Source organism: Ischnura elegans, chromosome 6, assembly GCF_921293095.1.
Source record: "Ischnura elegans chromosome 6, ioIscEleg1.1, whole genome shotgun sequence".
Classification (NCBI taxonomy): domain Eukaryota; kingdom Metazoa; phylum Arthropoda; class Insecta; order Odonata; family Coenagrionidae; genus Ischnura; species Ischnura elegans.
In genome coordinates this window covers 67,511,242-67,532,544 of record NC_060251.1, presented here as the reverse complement: position 1 = coordinate 67,532,544, position 21,303 = coordinate 67,511,242, and the positions used below count along the sequence as shown (strand labels likewise).

Here is a 21,303-nt window from a genome sequence, read left to right as displayed (position 1 = left end):
TGGCTACGGCCCCAGCCAGCACAGAACAGGACGTTGCCCCTTAAATTACGGCAACTTTCCATCAACGATAAAGAAACGGCTGAATACGTTGCTATAAACATGACGGCAACGAGGCAGCAACGAAGGGGCAAAAATGCCGTTAAATGTCGCCAACGATAAAGCAACAGTTTCTTTTCGGTGACGTCACAGACACAAGGGACACCTACCGGCACTTTCGAGAACTAACTGGGCAGCATCGCGCCTGTGGCGCCATCTAGGGTTTTTTTTTGATACCACGTTGATACTGCTACCATGGCGGGGTATTCCAATAAATTCAAATAATAATTGATAGGTCTGGGTTTAATAGAGAAATCAATCATTGACAGAATTTTGAAAATAAACTTTTATTTTCGCTGCAAACATTAAAATCCATTAGATATTCAAGCAAACGGTATTAAGAGGTCACAACAGCAATGATATCAAAAGCACCTAACACACCACAGAGCAACTGATTTTGTAATCAGAGCAGCCCCACCTGGGGAAATGACAGTTGGAAAAAACAATGAGCTACAGGGTAGTTCATAACCGAAAATGGAAAGAAATAGGTCTCCATCAATACAAAACAAAATATAATGCTAACCAAAAGATAGCATGATCATTTTCAAGTGGAAATTATAGAATTACAGCAATATTTATGTTAAAGCCTCAAGCACAATAGATCCCCCACGAGGAACAGTACGAAAAATATCAATCTCACACATGACTCCAATATCAAAATAGGAGAATAAACAAATTATAGTTTTACATCATTAATTACATAGTAAGGGTTGAGGTCTTAACAGAAACTTGCATTCAATTTTTTGGAGTCTAGATTTAATTTACTTTCAAATTTTCTGTTGCAGCAGATCCTAACAGGCAGGGGATTGTTTTGTAAAGTTATATTTGACATAACATATTGAAGTCTTATTCCGAACACGGAGGCATGAAATGCAATAGCAACACCAGTGTGCACTATTTAATGTGGCCTCTCATTTTAGTGGTCAACTACTTAATTACCATGGAACACAGCCATTTCATACAAGGACATACACATTCAAGGTTGTGGTGACAGGGAACATTAGCATGTGGTAATTAGGAAATGTTATTTTTAAAGAAGTTTTCTTCATACAATGTACACATTCAGTTGTTCACTGCCATAGCAAGCACGATGCCCTATTATGAATGCCCTATTATTAAATTGCTGTGTTCTATGACAATAAGGAAGCTGATCACCACAAGCTAACACACCCTAGCGTTCCTGCAGCATTTTATGCCTCCATATATGGAATAAGACGTAAGCTTCACCACTCCATGGAGCTGTTTAAGGGTAGGGCATTCTATAGCATTTGAGCTAGGTTCACAGGAAAGAAATGAAGTAAAATTAATTTATTTCAGCTATACGAAAGGCTATTCAACCAAACTTGGACCTATTCCTAGCAGCATTTGGCATTTTGAAAAATCATAAAAAATAGGGCATTTAAGAAGGTGAAGAAACATTCCTTCTCCCTTGTCAGGCAAAAATCAAGGAGCATTAATGACATAGCTGTGTCTGTCGTAACAGTGATCAGTCGCTGACCTCACCTTATCCCACAATCATGTTATGAGACTACAAACAAAACTGCCTTTCCACACTGACAGGTTCTGAGATAGGCAAATTGAAAGAATCATGTTTCTTCGAGATCCCCTTTGAGTTGCCTTTCAGAACACTTTCTCGTTTCTTATTCCCTTTCTCTGCTCTGTATTTTGAGGCCTGGGATCATTCCCTGATGCTTCTTTTCACACTGATAGTATCAAATCAGGCTTATTTTGGCTTTTACACTCCCTGCAAGGTAATCATAATTGGATTAGATATTATGCTGAATATGAAATATGAACATATGCTGAAAAGCTCTTTTCATTCAACTGTATTCCAAGATAAGGGAAGAGTAAATCGAAAGCACCAATGATTAAAAAAATACTTACCAAATGAGACATTTATAATGGAGCTAAAATGCACTTCTTGTTTTCTGAGTGTCCCTTCAAACAGAAAGACACAGCTAACTCATTCTATGTTAGGGTAGAACACTTGTTTTTGACTTTTGTTAAGCCCAGTCCTCATTTGATTGTTCTGACTGCTCTTAAACATGATGTTCGAAGATCTTTCCTTCATGAAATAAAATCTGAAAAATGAGATGACCAGATAATTAATTATCTATGGTAATTGCTGAGAACCATTGAACATAGTGGCACAGCATTTTTAATTTCTAAGTACATCCCAGAGTTATCATAAAATTAAATATCAACAAGGAGGTGATGATGGTACCATAACTTAAGATTAAGACTCAAAGTGATAATCTATACAAAGTACCATGAGCATATTAACACTTAGGAGGCTATGAAGTCAAACAGTTGACAATGTAAATGAAATACCAACCAAATACTCCTCTTTCAGGTTCTTTCCCAGCAAACAATAGCAGTGAAGATTTCTCATGATTTGCACTGGATAAGGTCCTCCAGATCTCATTCAAACGTTTCGACAAGCAACTTACCCATCGTCTTCAGGGATTCAAGAACCAAACGATTTAGGAATCCAACCTTGGATTCCAGAATCCCTGGAGACGATTGGTGAGTTGCTTGCGGAAACATTGGAAGGAGAAATGGAGGACCTTACCTGGTGCAAATCCTGAGAAATCTTCCCCGATACCTCTGACCTCATTGGGTGCACCAAGTGCTAACAATTGGACTTCACTGATTCTTCAGAAATAACACTCCAATTCTATAGAAAAGTTTAAGGCTCCTTCACTCCAACATTGTTTGAGGAATCTTTAAGTGCAACCTTTCCTTCTTAGGAGGCACTCATGCAACTGAAAACAGAATAGATAAGCTTTACACTTACATTTGCACATGATAAAGCACTCAAAAATGCAAATTCTTATATGCAAACATTTACCAGGTGATGGTGGTTTCAGTATTCTGTCATCATCAGTCTCCATAGATCAAGAATTACTTACATCAGGATACTTTCAATTCTTTTTTGTCCTTTTCCTTTCCCAGTATTTTTTGATTTCAGTGACTAAAATGCCTCCATGTCTGTTCTCCGTCTTCACAAGTAGCCATCTCTGTTCAATAGCGACAGCTGCCACTACAGTCTCTGGAAGATGATTATTATAAAATGCCACCATTAGCCACACATTTCAAAGCATGAAGTCAATGTCAAAATTAACTAAAATAAAAATATTTAATACTTGGCTTAGAGAACTAGTTTAACATGTACAACCAAGTCAGTGCTCTCACACACACACACCATGAAACAACCCCTTTGAATACATTTAAAAGGCACCCTGCCCTTGCAAGTCAAAGATGTTAACCCTCCCTTTAATCAAAACAAATGCTCACAAATATTGTTGCAAACTCACCAAATGGAGGCATGCAGAACTTCACGCCCAAGATACCCCATTCCTCACTGAGTCGAGAGCCATTTTATGACCTGTGACACTGAAGACCAGTTATAGCCTAGGGTAATATTCAATAATCTTATCTCCATCCAATTTTACCCATGACTATGCAAAAGCCTGCACTGTGAGGCCAGTAAATTTTTTTATGTGGAAGAAATATTAACACTTGCCAAGGCATCCTGAAAAAAAGAGGAAAAAAATCATGACTATGAGGCGTTCACTCTTCAGTTACTTAAAAACATGAGATCATAAAATTCCATTGAAAGTAAAGTTAATTATTGTATATGAAGACTAGTTAATAGTGATGCATTAAATGATTGCACACTCCAGTAATTGAGGAAATATCTCTGCGATTATGCTAAATTTTACTGCTCAACTCAATATTTCAAGAGTGTTTGGTAGGGGGTGAGTTCTCACCAACGTGCAGTACTGAACGTTGCACTCCATTGAATGAAAAACTTGAGCGTTCCATCGTGCACCCACAAACTCGCAGTATGAGCACCCACCAGACATACATCGATCCATACTATAGAAACACAACAGAACTAACTCAATGGTAATGAAAACTTAAGTGTACTGTTAATGAATTTCATAATGAACGACGGTAAACAGAGTCTAGACTTACCTTTCACGAATCCTGGCGGAATACGGTGGTTGAACCCTCGAAGAGGCTTCTAACTTGCACTGCCCTAGCCAAAGCCAAAAAAACTTGTAACCACTGAACACTTTTTCTCACTGAAGAACACGATTTAACAAGAGTTAAAATCACTCGCGAAAACTTAAGTTAGTGAAAATTACAAACGAAAATTCACGTCAGTGAAAATTAGGAATACAATAAGGTCAGAGTACGACGGGTGGACATGATAATCGGATATGAAGGTGAAATGAAATGAAAAGTGAAAATGGAGAAGCTGAAACCACGTTAAGTTTGACGGATGAAGTAAATGAACAATTTAAGTAAAATTAAAGTTCTTGAAAAAATCTATTTACTAAAGGTTTGGTGAACGAAAACCGTCCCTCGACCATTCAAAAAGGAGAAAAGCATCACGACGAACACAAAGCATGAATTCACATATCAACAAAGCTATGTACCAAAGTTACTATGGCTACCGGCAACGGCGGATAACGGGTTCTTCCCGTTCTTCCCAAAGTGCATTTCGCATTGCGCGCACGATGGTTTCGCATGGCCTCGCTGTCGTGAGCAGACGATATGATCGAGCGTAAAATTTCATGCGAAGGAGGAAATCGTAATGGTACAGCCTTTAATTATCAATGGTATTTTAGTAATTTCACTTCGCCGATAATAAATATCCAGAGAATCGTCAACCTTGAGAGACGCTTATTATATTATCTCAATCTTTTTCCATCGCCACCGAGTGACTTGGAGACATATTAATTTATAAATCCACGAAATAGTCGAATAAATACCACTTATCCCATAAAACACATTATGCAAAGTTAATTGCGTAAGTCGTGAAACCTTTTATTTCTAGCAGATCGTTAATTAGAGCGAATGCATTCACATAAAATAGGATATGAAGCAGCCGTCCAAACTGAGCAACTTCACGGCAACGCGTTGCCGTCATGTTGGGCTGCTATTATGGATGGAATAGCATTATGCTATTCTTCATTATTGCAACCGATGTTGCTATAATATAGCGTATTGCAACGCCTATGCTATTTGGTATTACGAACGGTTGCAATTCGTGTTTTTACTACACCGGAAGACGTAATTCTCAGAATAGCATAGGCCCGTTGCTATTTACTATTATGAACGGCGAATTGCAACCGGTAGGCTTGCTATAATATTACGCGGTCTTCGATGCCGAGCAATTCGGTATTGCAACCAGAAAACGTGCGCATTGCGATGTCGAATTGTTTTTCTGAGGTTAAAGTAACCTAATCAAGCATTGAAAAATGGAATAATAGCCAAAAATAAAATGATATCAGCTTTATTTTAATTAAATAATAGTAGCATGAGTGATGAATATTTAACTAGTTAAGTGATTTGGTTAGGAATTAACATTCGAGCTTAATATATGAAGCACAAGCTTGCTTCATCGACAGTACGAAAACAATAACAATTAATGCAAAGAATTACTACGATTAGCCCAAATTTTCCGTGTTTTATTCATATTTACAATTCATAATTTTATTTCATCACTTGACTTGCTACTAAAAATATCCTCAATGTAGGCTATCAGGTCGATTCTTGAAAAATTTCAAGCTTGTGTTAACACACTAACTCGCCAAATATATTAATAGTTATAGCTTTCAATGAAAACCATATATTACCATAATAATACCATATACTTTGATCAGCCGTTCATTTCCTCAATTGGACAGTATATACAAATACATGCAACGAGTCGAAATTGTTTTCCCCACTATTCGCTGCCTTCTACAATTAAAACTAAAAATTTACTAAATTATAAACACGGGCAGTCGACTTGAATTACTTGCTTGAAAACAAAGGATTTCTCCGAACACCAATAAAGTTTCCGAACAAATATGATTCACCACAAACGTTTAATGGAATATCCATGCACTACATCATTAATGCAATATATATCATGTGGAATTGAATACAAATTGTTTCCTCTATAGACAAGTAAGTTATTCACACAATTAAGTTTCAGTTTATCGGCACAGTTCAGGGTCTATCAAAAATTTCAGTGAGCACATAATAAAATCAGCTGATACGAAAACAATGATAACTGACACAACAGCACTTTCCACACGATTCACTATTGCTAGATTCACTTTTTCACAGCTGTTCCATCCATCCTCAAATTCACCATCACCTCCCTCTGCTTTTTCCAAATATGCAGCTGAAATATCGATACTATTCCATCATAATACATGAAAGCACAGCTGTGACGTTGCCACCTACTTCATTTCCTAAACAGAGAATGAACACTGAAATTAGGGAGTCATATAATATATAGATAACATTAGAAACGAAAGCTTCTAGTTCATACAGTAAAACGATATCGTCACGAGCAATACAATAAAAGTTGATACATATTAATTCTGATATGCAACAAACAGACTTCGAAGCCTAACACATTTACGAAGAAAATCAAACATATTTAGCTTTCAATGATTATTTCGCATAGCATATATCTCACGGTAAAGGACCGATCGGATATAGGTAAATCATTGAATATTTATGTCCGATAAATCATCATTATAACAACGAAATTATAACCTAACCCACCTGTCTGAAGCCATTGGGAAATTATCACAAACACAACAAACAGCTGATTTCTTAAATGAGATTTTCAAAGCGTATTATATATTTCCAAGGTTTAATATAATTTTTAAATGTAAATAAAGCAATTATTTATAATTTCAAGTCAATATTCCGTAAAATACAGAAAAATATATAAAATATCTTCTCCCTCATTGGTTACGCAAACTGTTCAGAAAGTTTTTCATACGGGAAGAGGCGGAGCTTCCAAATAGCTCGCGCAAGAAATAGCATGGTGCTATTCCGAACAAAATTATTACTACGCTTCATTCATAATACGGGGTCGTTGCTATAATGACCCGCAGAATAGCGTATGCTATTTTTTGCAACGCTTATCCATAATAGCAGCCTTGATATCATCCACGGCGCAACGTCAAAGGATAAACTGTTGCCGCTTCGTTGTCTTGGACGTTTACATAAACGTCGGCGAGTGTGCTGGCTGGGGCCTTGTTTATAACATTATGGTTTTTATTATTTATTGTAGTAACTACAGTATGGTGCTGTTTTATAGTCAATCTTTAATTAAAAAAACATGTATCTCAACAGGGGCGCAGCCAAGAATTAAGGCTAGAAAATTTTTAAGAATAATTTTCAAGGCAGAAAATTTTTAAGAATAATAGGTAGTTCAAAATGGCGAGTTTTATGCCTTTCTGAGGGATTAAGTGAATAATCCTAACACTATTTTATAAGTACTACTTATCCAATTCAGTAAAATGGATTAAACTTAAAAATTTCTCTGACAAGGAGACATCGCCAAAGTGATGTTCGGGATCTGGATGCGGATGTTATTATCTGAAACTATAAAGGTAAGGTAGAAATAGTGTCAGGGATTTCTTCCACATGGGCCCGGGTTCGAAAGATCTACGTCCTCTAATTCGCGTGGTAAGGCACAATTCGGAGTTTCGTATAAAATCCATAAATTGATATTTAATTTAAAAAATCGCGAAGTAACTAAATAAAACGAATTGGGATAAAATGTAACAGTGATTTCAAAAATTAGAAGAGAGAAAAAATATTGGTAACCCTGGGACTCGAACCCAGTATACAAACTGTAGATTACAGGACTAACGCCCTAGACCACACCACCACGTTCGTGGTTGAGAGGGAGCCTTTACTCAAGGGATCTCAAGGTGAGCGAAATCTTTACATGCGAATATCTCTCGAACCCGGGCCTATGTGGAAGAAAGCCGTGACTTTTTTTCTACCTTACCTATATAGTTTCAGATAATAACATCCGCATCCAGATCCCGAACATCACTTTGGCTATGTCTCCTTGTGAGCTCTGGGGGGGGGGGGTTATCCCCCAAACCCCCCCTCGCTTCACCACTGTATCTCAAAGCATTTGCATGTTTTTTTTTATCCATGAAGTAAATAATAGCATAACGTAATGTACCAGATTGTTTGAGTCTCAATTGTAAGCTTAGCAGGAAGGAATTATCATGGGAAAATTATCAGTGTATACAGCCTGGAATCAGTTTAGATTAGATCCCTAAATAAGTCTGGTGAGTGGCTGGAACGACTGTTCCGATGAAAACAGTATCTTGGCATTGTTCACCTGTTGGAACAGTGCTGCAAAACTTCCTGTTCTGACACATCTATATCCAGAGGGGGAGTTAGAGCCACTGGGAGCGCAAAAGATAAAACTTATGATGGGTGTGAGTGCAACCTTACGTGGGGTTCATCAGCTACACGTTCTTTCCACTGGGGCGATTGGCCCTGCTTTTTGACTCATATAACATTCCAGCCCCATCACAACCTTCATCGCCTCTTGGTGACATAATCTCGTCCAGCAAGAGCCAAAGTTCTTGTGCATTGCGCTCCATACCTTGAACGTTTTTACAGATATTCACCACATTACTTCAAGTGGTGAGTGGAGCATTACCTTATACAGACTTTTTGAAATGATTGTATATTTTACTCAAGGAAATAAGGAGCCTATAGAAAAGCTCAATTTACATTATCTCCCTCACTACATTCATTTTGATTAACCGGGAAGTTCATAAGGTGATAAATGACACAAGTTTAATTTTAAATAAAGGCGCATTTATTCATCACACAATATACTTGCAGCTGGCTGAAATCAGAGCCAAGATGTCACTGATAAGATTCAGAAGTCAGTTTTAACTGAGATAAATCCATACAAATATATAGGTTTAATTGCCACATTTTATGTCAAGCTGATGATAAATAAATTCATATTAACTGAAGAGTTTTCAAAATTAATTAAATAAAATGTCTAAGAGCTACAGGGAGGAATAACTTCCTCATGTTTTAAATGACAATGCATTGATAACACCACAAGGTCTTTATTTCCCACCAACAGAAATGTTTCATATTATTTGCAACTGGTAAATAATATAGATATCTATTTTATATACACTTTGTACATTTCATTCACTGCTTAAATTCACAAGCTTGCACGCAATTCATTCACAGCAAAAAATCAAACTCACTTCTCTAAGATTCATCAACAGGCTCTGCATATAAAATAATTACCACCAGCAAAAAAGGGATTTGCAGTGCTTTGACACCATGAAAAGCTTACAGCCATTGGCAATGTGTTAACATAATGGCATTTCAACAAGAGACTTTTGGGTCCCGGGTGAATTAAACCATTTCATACTTTGTTCTCTAGAGGCACTTTCATTCTACGCACATGCTCACAGGATAACATACACGCAGTGAAATAAATCGGTCAGTCATGAATCTAATTGACAGAGAGTATCGATGTTTTCTGTTTGAAGACCTTTTTTTTTTAGTTTTTTTTTCCTGTACCTTCATCCTAATCAAAAATCCTCCGAGTACAAAAAACAGAAAATATCATGAAATTGTTTCAATGATTCTCAAATGAAGTTAAAAAGTCATCTCCTTTATTGCCCAAACAAAGCTTCAGTTTTGACCAACCCATAAAGACTTCCTGATCCTCAAATTCAGCATTATGAGAAACTTTCAATACGTTTCCTATTCCAGAAAAAATAAGAAAAGGTATAATAAACCTATTCACTTGAGGGTATTTCAGTTTAACGGAGAACATCTCTTTGACTTGAGTAAACACTCTTTTTTTTTGCATGACAAGAAATATCCAAAACTCTAATCATAAATCCATTCCTAAGGACATTTTCAAAATAGTACGAACTTCTTTTTCGACAAGGTCTTAAGAGGAATGGTAGGTGAGGGTATAGGGTTGTGATAGGGGTGGTGGGATTTGAGTAACATCTGATTACACAACACAGTAGATCGAGAGAAGCACATTGGTCCATAGGAAGTGCAGAGGAACTAACACTGAGCCTTTGGCCCCTGATTTTTTTGCAGAATCAATCACAATTAGCATCGAACTTCAACACCAAAGACAATCCATTTAAGGTATTTGAGGTATTACATGCTCAGGATAACAGGTAGGCCAAATCCCAACTAACCGATTGATGGAACTAACATATAGTTGTTTCAAGTGCATCTACGTTTATACCAGCATTTTGGCAGACACAAATCCTACACTCACATGACCAAAAGGCTTTGTAAGTACTCTAAGGATTCGCTTCCCTACACAACCATTGCAACAACTGTCCTAACAAAATAAATATATCTTTTATTTGTTAAAATTTAATATTCTTCCTTAGCTCATCTATTGAAGAAGCATTTACCGCACCTATACACGATGTCAAGGGAATTCACTTCGAGTGCCGTCAACACACCCGATACAATTCAAGATGCAAACTAAAATTTGGGATTAATTTTTTTTAAAGAATACTTTATCATAGACACCCCAGGTCGTGCAATGTAACCTCAACAATCAAATTCATTAATGAGACATAGAAATGACAATCTTCGCTTTTTCAATAGATAAAAACTGTTTAAGCATTCTTCATTACCTAGTAGATCACTAAATTACACCAACATTCTTGCAAACTTGGAGCCCATGTATTAGCACAAAATTACTGCCATTAGCTGTAATAACAAGTACCTATCTGCAGTATGAGAAACTCAAACCATTTTCATCATATGCTGATTGTAAGAAGCAGAACTGCACTTCTCTTTACGGAATAAGGAATCCACTAAGAGCAAATAATATATTGGATTACTTCTTATGACTTGCCTAAACACCAAAACAGGTCACACAAAGCATCAATGGCTTTTAAGTATAATGCAAGTGCAACTTCTTCAACTTCCCACAGTAATTGAGACAACCTACTTACTCAAAGCCCAAATATTAGGTGCCCTTACAGAAATGCTCCTTATATCTCTTTTTACTAGATCACGCTGAACCAACCAATCTGGCCACGACGGACCGAAGACATTTGGCAATCAATTCGTAAGTATTAAAATTTACAATAATCAACTCCAAACGTTTACAACAATAATGCTCAAGTCTCTTTTTTGCTACTAAAATGAAAAGCATAATAAAATTCAAAGTAACACCGGCAGGAATTTGCCACACTTCATTTCTGTTCAAAAAAAAAAAATCATTTGGGAAATTGGCCAGCAGTCTCTTAAGGCCAGTGTACAGATTTATGAAAGCATTGCTCCCAATTGCACAGAATCATATTCCATGTCGTAAACAACTTTTAATCACTAAAAGTTACCCAAAGGGATGATGCTGCATCATGCAACAATCTCGGTGGACAATATTGACTCAATCCAGAGGGGTGAGGATATAAACATTTTGTCCCTTGTATAAGGCAGAATGTAGAGCAATCAAAATACATATTATCAAAGCCTTTATAAGTGAGCTGATAAACTCTTTTCATTGAGTTTGCCATCCATTCACATTGCCTTGCTAGATATATCGTGAATGGCTAAGTGAGCTACGGATGACTTTGTTTGTCACTGAACATAAATGATCACAAATAGAACAAAAAAATAAATAAATAGAGAGAGAAAAATTTCTCACCGGCTCAGCCATTTTCAATTACTCGCGAGCCACAAAATAAATGCTCTTCATAACAAAGAGTAGGTGGAGAGTGTGACACAAAACCCAATATGAACACCTCACAATTCTCCATTTTTTTCAACGAGAGGAAAGCAACCAATCAATTAAATTACCATGACGACTCTCTTCACTGTCGAAATCCTCACTTTGATTCCGTCACGGTGGTTTTTTTTCTTTATTATTTTGTTCAAGTCCTGCCCGACAGATGATGCCCAGACAAATTGGAAAGGTGTGGGTTATGGGCACCAGATCCTAAAAATATTGACCTCAGTTTTCAAGATTCCAGGGTGGGTTGGGCAACTGTTATGCCATCCTTAGGATTTCTCGTGGTCCCACCAGATCAAGAGGACCAACTAACAACACTGGTCACATCATTGTCGTCACCGTCGTGCAAATCATGCCCAAGGCCTCCACTGCCATCCCCTCTATATCAACAGACTGAAAGATGACCTGGCATTTATGCACTTCATCCTCTGGCTACAAAAGTATGATGCAGTGAGAGAAGGAGAGACGCTCAGACAAAGGCCCAGCACTCGAGGGTTTTGATCACAAAGTCTCCAGAGGGCACGAGCGGTTCATTCCCGTAGGTGTCACAGTGCTGTGTCCTCCCCTGGTAAAGATCTCCGTCCAACCATAGTCCAAATTTGCCACTGCGGAAGAGAGCGAAATAGTCATGTCATAACCGAGCAATTTATTTTGATGTTTACAAACATACCAGCACATGGAGAAAGATTTAGTGCTTTCCCGGAAAATTGACTTTGTGAGGAGTTCTCGGGATCGCCACCGTGTCAGGCACTGCATTACTGCCGACGTTTCAATTTCCGACTTGGCCATTGCCTTCAGTGCTATGAGTTTCGCATGAGAATTTTTCCTAGCATGTACATATACAGTCACTCTAATGGTCAGGTACAATTTGTAAGCGTTGAACAATACTTGGAAATCTGTGCTCAAAAACCATTAAAAAGGCCAAGAGAAATCATCACCAGCACGCCAGCCAATCAGAGTGCACCGCTGATGACAGCCAATCAGCAGTCACCTGGTACCAGAGTGACTGTATATAAGCTAGGAAAATGTCTCAATTGAAACTCATAGCCGGGAGGATAATGTCTGGGTCAGACATCAAAACGTCAGCAGTACTGCAGTTTCCGACCCAGTAGTGATCCCGATAACTCTTCACATATACAATCACATATTGAGCAATCTTACAATTAGCCGCTAAGTAGAATCTAAAAAGACTAAAAAATTTCTAAAAATATTCTCTTTTAAACATTGCATTTGAAAATTCAAATTTTTGTACGGATTTCTATGGAGATACTGGTTTAACCCATTCACGTCCACAAGCGTACTGATACGTGGCCTGAAGCTGGTCACAAACGCCACAACCAGTATGCAGAATGCATAGTGATATCTATCAGTTATCCTACTGCTATGTCACAAGTTTTTTTTTGTAAGTTTCTGGCCAGATAGTGTACCTGATGGAAGCTAACTGGTGGCTATTTAGAAAATTTTTTCCATCGTTAATCGCCTTAAAAAATATTTATACTTCATTCAAATGTAAGAGCTCAGCTAATTATTAACAACATATCAAAATTTGGTCAAAATCAGTCAACATTTACTCCATTAAATGTCTTATTTAAACCAACACTACAAATGCGTTCAAATTCTTTAAAAGTCTTTTTTAAAGTTCTTTTAAAGTTTGGAGTCGATTTAAATCCCAAGGGATGGATCCGATGGATATGTCATGCCTACGAAACATGTATGTTGACTGATGCTTCAATATATGTACACCGAAAGCTCCTGGCCATTAAGTAGAATCTAAAATAATCATTCCAAGTAGGTGTATCTTGAGTTTCCAGTCCAGAAAGCCATATCTCAACCTATTATTTAATTTTCATTTTGGGATCTGGATTTCCATTAATTGTTTTAATTATACATATTTTATGAAAAAGCAACATTTTCATGTCTCACCTCTGAAAATCCGTTTCTTGGTTTTAACCCCTTGCGTATAAGACAAGGAGATTTGGTATTGTTGACATAGTGTCGCAGATTTTGGTCGGAAATTATGATTTTTAAAAATTAATAGAATTCGTGTCAAGGAATGAAAATTGAATTGCTGGCCGTAATGCGGCTGCTTAGTGAACTGGTACTCCGACATATGATTTATATGGACGAAATTTCAGATATGATAATATGGCTCAGGTTTTACACACACAATTTTTTGGACATGGAATTCAAGGTAAGCCTGAATGGAATAAGTTTTTGGAATACTACTTTGCAGCTAGGACCAGTACATGTGAATACATTTATCAGGCTTTGTGAATAATAGTTGTATCCATGTCAACATTCAAAAAAATAACAGAAATTTTTCACACAATTTCCTGAATGATCAAGGTATGGCCCTTGATTCATTAAAGTTTGCTTTATCATGGACACTCCACATAGAGCCATGTAACATCAACAATCCAATCCATTAACCCATTATAATCAAATGTTGCTTCTAAGCAACATCAAAAATGTACAAATTTTTAGCTCCAGTTAGGAAATATCTAAACTACGTATTATCTTGTGCAAAATCTTGAAATTCGATTTCTCCCAGAATCAGCTCTGTACTAGAAAGGGTTGGTAACACAGAAATGATTTTTATTTTATTTTTAAACTCACAAAAGCTTATAGAAAAATCGAAATGAGATGTGTACCAAAAAAAACAGCTTAAATCTTGGGTGAACCATCTGACATGCCTAGGAGGCATAAAAATATTCAGATTTTCTAGATTTATAATGATCATTTATAGAAGGAGAAACTTAAGAGAGTGGTTCAGACCACAATACCTTTTAAGCATTCTGCATTTAAGCTAATACTGAACAAAATCAAGTAAAAAACAAGAGACACTCACTCTCCTGCTCCAATGGCCAGACTCTCATTGTTCCCTTTGATGAAATAGATGTTTTCTCCCGTCCAGTTGTAGACTGTGCATGTTGTGTCTTGGGAGTCGATGTCGAATTTAAACAGGAATGACTCTCCAGTTCCATAGAAGTGGTCGCTCACTTTCAGAGCACATGATGTGAGGGCTCCAAAGACCTTTACAAATGAAAACACAAAGGAATTAATCGATTGAATGCTTAAATAAATTAATCTGTAGTCACAATTCAAGAGGCATTAACACAAAGATATTGTATAGGTAATTTAGCACACAGTAAGTTTATTGATTAATTGGGAAAACAAATGCAGTCAGGACACCTGGAATCACACGACAGCCTAGTATTATGCAGCAGCAACTTGCATACGAATAAAATGTAATTATTACCAATCAATATATGCAAACATGTAGATTCCACAGGTTTAGCTGCAGTATTGAGAATCCAACATAATTATGAACAGATTTTTATTTTAGAATATAAATGTATATGATAATATGAGAGATATATAATACTTTGCCATCCAATTTACTAAAAGAATTCATACGAATAATATATAGACTATAATATTATATTATAGTCTATGCTTACGTCGGAATTCGATTGCGCGTGGTGCTAATGACCTTAGCTGTCGACGCACCCGTAACGCCAAAACTACTACTACAATTCATAATGAGAATATAAAGTGGTGAATAAACGTAAAGAAAAGGGATACTTGTTTGAATCAACTTCAGGAGATCAAATTTTTCAGCAGAATAGCATATCTTTCGCTAGATAATTTCACCTACTGTTTCCTGGAATCCAGACTTATGCTCCTTGAGCTAAGTAACAACCTAAGCATTGAGTAAAACTTGAGTTGAGTAAAATGGCCATGAGACTCTAGTACTTACATTATTTTCCGTATCTTGTACAACGAGAAGGATAGGACTTTCAACTCTAGCCATCTTCCTGTACATGGAATTCAACGAGAAACCGTGCTGGGATGTTGAGAAGGCTAGAGACCACGCATATCCTTCTGCACGGGCTGGGAGATGGCGGCAGAGTTTTCTCCTGTGTTCCTCTGACAAAATTTCGGTGGTTCCTGCCAACTCAGGGAGGAAAACTTCTGACGAAGCGGATGATTCAAGGCTAGCTGCACTGCTGGCTGCATACAGAGCTCGACGAAGTTCTTCGCTCATCGACAGAACCTAAAACAATGAAAAAAAATCATGATAATGGAGCTCCCCCAAAACAGAGCCTCAATGATAAGTACATTCACACGACTATGGAAGCAGAAATGTTACAAATATTGGTGCACTGGACAAGCAATTGCATTACTACATGCCTATGTGTTATTAGTGGACTAATTTAAAGTGGTCCTAGATCATCAATCAATGTTGCAGTACCAACTCATGCCTCAAAGCCTATTAAAACTATCCATCCTACTGAGGATAATTTAGTTACACTAACACATAGTCATTCATAAGACTAAGAACACCAACTTCAATGACTTACAAATATTATCTTGCTTGTAGAAAGAGAACACTCAAAAATGGGTGAAAATGAATACATCACGTAAGTGAGGTATATCTAGATGTAGAGTCAAATTTGTTCACATTGGCCTTTGGCATAAAAATACAAGCACACACTAAACTCAAAGGTGGCTATGGATGAAGACAGGTACAAAGAAGGGCATAGCAGATAGTGACAATGGATTGATAACTCATAAAAGCAAATGTCTCAGGAGGGAGGACAGCATAGTATAAAGCACTAATAGAAATGAACAATTGAAATTACTATTTACTACATTTAAAAAAGTTCACAGCATTTGAAGCTTCAAGATGCATGTGCTATGAACTTTTGAATTTCATTCTGAAAATTATTTATTCTATTTTGAATGTGATCAACATAGATCCAATATTTCATCGAGCATTGAACCTTTGTGTGTGAGCACAACACTCACCAATATACATGGTATAATAAGAACTCTAAAATATGTATACACTCTAATATTACCACGACAGTGATCAAACAAGATTTTCACTCCTAAATTTACAAGATATAGATTATGACTGCTGAATGGAATGCATGTCATAAATCCTCACGAGGTGATTAAAATCAGGCAATAGTTATAACTAGTCATTATAAAGAACACATTTCCCTCCCTAAAGAAGTAAGACATGGAACATTAGTCAGTCAAATGATTACTGGAGAGTAAAGGCATCATTATGGAATCATCAACGACAAGTCATTTCATTACATCAGACTTGGATGTGCTCCTGAGCATGCTAACATTAAGCAGGGATGAGATCACTCAGAATGAGAGGGGGAGAAATCAGCTATGTCGATTGAGGTCGCTCTTTGATGCATAAATGAATGTTTGCATGATAGGTTAAGGTCGTTGGAGAAACATGGAAGAGAGATAATATGGGAGAGAGAGGGCTAAGTGATCTATGATAAATATTAATCTCTGACATTTATCTCAACTCAGCGCTTTATAAAATACTATCAATATCATTTTTCCTGATAATCCAGACATTTTTGGAAAAACAAAATTATGAGTTACCAATACGAAGAAGGGTAAAAACGAATAAGGTATCAAGATGTTAATATGCTATTGTCATTACTTTCCTTCCGCAGCAGCCCCTATGAAAAAATTATATAAACCTGTTTCAAATTTGTATACATTACCATGGCAATGTATAAGAATGTATAAAAATTTGAAACAGGTTTATACAATTTTTTCATACGGGAGGAAAGAGGATATTTTCTGATGGATTAAATTACCTCGTGATTTTCATTCAAAGAGAAGTAGCCGACACCACGAAAGTAAAGATTTCGGAAAAAGTCGACAAATAGGAGATCCAAAGAAATATTCCAGAAATTTTCTGCCATCCCAAAGAAGGGGACATCGATTCGCACAAAAGATAACAAATAGATTACCACACAGCGATCATGAAAGGTTCGCAATTCACGAAACAGTTTAGTTGCCGCGGGCAACCAATAATAACACCTAAGCAAAGCCCCTTACCGCCAATTCCTCATCCTCCCACACACGATCGGTGAACTGAATAAAAAACGCGTACGTAAGTAAAAAATGCACGCGAAGAAGAAGAAAAAAAACAATTGAATGGGAACGAAGCACGATGGGACGAGGGAGTCAGACCGCGAGCGCGCGCGCGCGGTCGGCCATCGGCTGCGCTCAATTGGGTGCATTCCAGCGGGACATTTGGCAACGCCGCGTCCGAAGCCGCAATACCGGCTCTATTATTACTTCATGTTGAACTGGGGAACTCTCGTGGGTTGATTGGCAAAGAGACTCAACAGTGCGAACGGGACAGCATCGGCACAGAACGCTTCGGTACAGCAGAGAGGGATGGCGAAGTCAGAGACCACGTGCCCGAATGGAAAACAGATTATGGACACTTCAATACACGAGACCAAGGTTCTATCACACTTAAAGGCAGAAAACCACATACTGAGGCCCCCACAGATTTTTGCGATGATCTGGGACATGAAAATTAAATTTTCTATGAAAAAACGTTGACCATTTCGCAAATAATAATATAGAAATAGAGAGCGCATTTTTGATCCAAACATCCACGATTTAAAAGCATTATTAGTATTAAAATTATTATTATGCCCATTACTTTTCGATCCTATCTATAAATATTTTCTTCCTCCTCCTCCAATTATCTTCCATTCTTCCCTCTACTACGCCATACTATTTATTATTATTATTATTAAAGAATATATTACCAACTACACTGAGTAATAAGCTCTTATAAAAAAATTTTTTTTAAAAACCAGCCTTTATATTTAGATTACAGGGGATGAGCAACGTTTATATTTGACACAAAGCAAAAAAACTCAGTGACCCCGAAAAACCAAAAGTGACGTATTAAAAAAGTCACTATATTTATTAAATTTTCAGTGAATGGTAAGCCCCCTATGTTTCAAAATGCCACCCCTATGCTTTTAAATGCCTACCCCTATGTTAAAAATGCCACGAAACACGAAAATCGACCATTTGGAACTTCTTAGATCAAAAACATGTTTTGGGGGGGGGGGGGGGTTGACTGGGGGGTGGTTAAAGGGGGGTTGGAGAGAAAAAGTTATATTTTCATGTATTGTCATCGGAAATGAAGAAGTGTGCAAAATTTCAGCGTTTTTGCTTCACAGGAAGTGAGTCAAATTTGAGTTACAAGATTTGTACCAGACAAACAAACAGACAAACAAGCAGACAGGTTGGTGAGTTGATATAAAGACTGTAAAAATGAACTTATACGATAACAAGACGGGAATAGATTATATTTATTTCACAATTTTTTCTTCAGCAGTTCTATTGGATCCAAATTAATTATACAGAAGTTCAAGCATAGAAAAAATAACGCAAGACAAGGGCAACAAAAAACTATTCCATGGCCAACAGACCATGTTGTCCGGCCTAAACTAGCTCAGGACCATTCTGGAGGTCTCAACGATCGACCTAAGTGGTATGACCGTGGAAGAGGCAACTAAGATTATCGACGCCCTTAATTTCCGTATTCCCATTCGTGAAAATAAATACATTTCACCTATCATCGAATTCCAGATATATAATCAATTAATCTCTATAACATGCGTTATTAGTTATTTCATTAATTTCAAAATGTCGATTTCCAAAATATATAACTTTACTCGAGTGTAAGTAAATTCAGGAACACAGAAAAAGATGAAATAACTGCCCCAAATTGCCGTGAACAGTACATAATTAAAATCTACATGAGTCATGAATTTTTCGAGGTAGTTTCGCCAACAATTTATGACGCTTTAACCAAGGGAATTATGGTTTCATTTTGAGCCCTAAACTTAATGAAATTAATTTTTTTTAAAGGAATTTAATTTTTTTATTTAGGAATGTTTTTCAATACAAAATTTAGGTTCTGAATCGTATGTTTAGAATCCATAAAAATATTATTTCAAAAAAAAACTGTTTATTCATTTTACTAAGTTTATAACACAGAGAAATTCGCGAAAATAAATAAATGCTGACGCTTAACTCCCGTCTCATCTGCGAAATTCGGCTATTTGCTGGCAAGATACATTCACTTCATAAATGGGGAAGTAGCGAATTAGGAAGTTCCTTGGCGTTTCCTGTAGAAAAGGGAGCAGATGGCATTCACAAGTGGACCAAACATCAACACCCAAGTTCATCCCAGCCGAAATGTTTCCTCGTTGGCGATCAAGGCGCGATGGAGATTTAAAAGAGCCGTATCTGAATGAGGGCATCAACTTCGAAACTTGTTCCAAATATTTTTTTCCACGATCTCTTCGATAGGAATTTTTTCAAAGATATTTTTTTCTTTCCGCCACCGGACACGCGTTGGATGGACGGACTACATAAATTCTAAGTAAACCTTCCACGTTAATATTCGATGCATGTTTGTTTTCAAAAGAAGAAGGGAGACGCAACACTTTCACGGAGGTAAATTCGCTACAGCAGGATTCAAGACAGATATTTTTCGTAGGTGTTGACCAGATAGAAACATAAAAATGAAATTAAAGAGAATGTGGATAATTCAATCCTCAATAAACTTCACCATTTTTTACAGCTTTTTGAGCCAAAAATAGCGCCATTTTCAAGTGGCCCACGTGATTTGACTTCAATCACAGCATTCATTTGCTAATAATACATAAAATTAGTAAGGTGATGAACCTAAGTTTTACTTTCGTCAAAAATCTTAAGGCATAACTGGTGTCACTATGAAAAAAAGCTGTTTTTCAATGCGGATTACTTTAAAAGAGCAGAAACTGGAAGTTTTGAGAAGCGCTTGTTTAAAGCAGCACGATGACATGATGAGAGTACAAAGCGGTCTTCAACAGAAACAGACGACTGAGGGCTACGTCATGTCGATATGTCTTGCATTTGCGGCAGTCTAAGATGCAGCCGTTGTGGCTGTCTACAGTACCTTTCTAAACGATATTTTTCAGAACCATAACCTCTTACTTAGTCATAGTACGGATGTAGGTTTAGGTTTCAGGGAAGGCGATAGATTTGGGGAGAAAGGCTTAGGGAGTTCGGTGTTTAGCAGTTGGATTTGAATAAATATTCCAGAGGTGATTAATTTTATAGCTTCTGAATGAGATACGTAGGAGACAGAACGCATGGATGTAGCGATTGCTTATCAGGGAGGGTATGCTTAGATCAGTGTTTGAGGTTAGAATGTTACGTAAAATAGGGAGAGGAAGGAGGAGAATCGGATTTTTATTATAGATATAATGAAATGGAGAAGGCCTCATAGTAAATTTAAAGAAGAAAGTGGTACACGGAGGAAGGGGAGGCTGCCAGAATGCTTCTTAAGCTTAGGTAACCTACCTTAATCGTTACCATATTTTAATATTAGTAATTGATTATATGTACCTGTAAGAGACATAAAATACGGATATTTTTAATGCCTATATTTTCATGCGAGAGACAGGCTTCATGTTCGTGTTGGATAAGGCCAAATTTCAGGTCTTTGCGTGAGACATCTGAGGGAGTCCATCATAAAAGATTGCAATGCAGCGTCTCCTAACAGTTTCCCTATTATCTAGGCAGTCCGAATGGGCCCTCGACTATATTTAGCGTCCAATAGAGCTAACCGAGGGAAAAAAAAAGAAGTATGAGGGATAGGCGAGTTAGCGAGGTGCGTCGTCCACACTGTTGGCCGGATTCGCCACTCTAGTGGGTCAAGTACGCAGGAAACACGGGAAGCGGACACCTACTAAACTATGTGACAAAACAAAATCATCATG

General features: G+C 37.2%; 1 protein-coding gene and 1 long non-coding RNA gene across 25 annotated transcripts in view; both read right to left on the bottom strand.

The window, feature by feature from the left end:
- Positions 1–364: 364 nt before the first annotated feature.
- Positions 365–4,584, bottom strand: LOC124160931. 15 transcript variants are annotated; one of them, XR_006865275.1, is made up of 8 exons: positions 4,443–4,584; positions 4,078–4,187; positions 3,870–3,997; positions 3,414–3,631; positions 3,009–3,148; positions 2,432–2,861; positions 1,981–2,177; positions 365–1,840 (listed from the first exon to the last, which is right to left on the bottom strand). It is a non-coding gene; the product is annotated as an uncharacterized LOC124160931 (long non-coding RNA). The 15 variants fall into 15 exon arrangements; XR_006865274.1 differs by having other exon boundaries at positions 3,870–3,978; XR_006865279.1 differs by having other exon boundaries at positions 4,078–4,141.
- Positions 4,585–8,731: 4,147 nt separating this feature from the next.
- The window catches only part of LOC124160929 (TLD domain-containing protein 2), a 962,297-nt gene continuing 949,725 nt past the window's right edge, over positions 8,732–21,303 (bottom strand). For 9 of the 10 annotated variants that reach the window (XM_046537059.1, XM_046537054.1, XM_046537057.1 and 6 more), the window contains 3 exons: positions 15,438–15,734; positions 14,526–14,710; positions 8,732–12,282 (listed from right to left, as the gene is read on the bottom strand). In XM_046537059.1, coding sequence (XP_046393015.1) covers positions 12,147–12,282; positions 14,526–14,710; positions 15,438–15,734 — 618 coding nt within the window. In that variant the 3' untranslated portion in view covers positions 8,732–12,146. Of the gene's footprint in view, positions 12,283–14,525; positions 14,711–15,437; positions 15,735–17,313; positions 17,437–21,303 lie in introns of those variants that run through there. The other variant, XM_046537063.1, reaches the window with a different exon arrangement.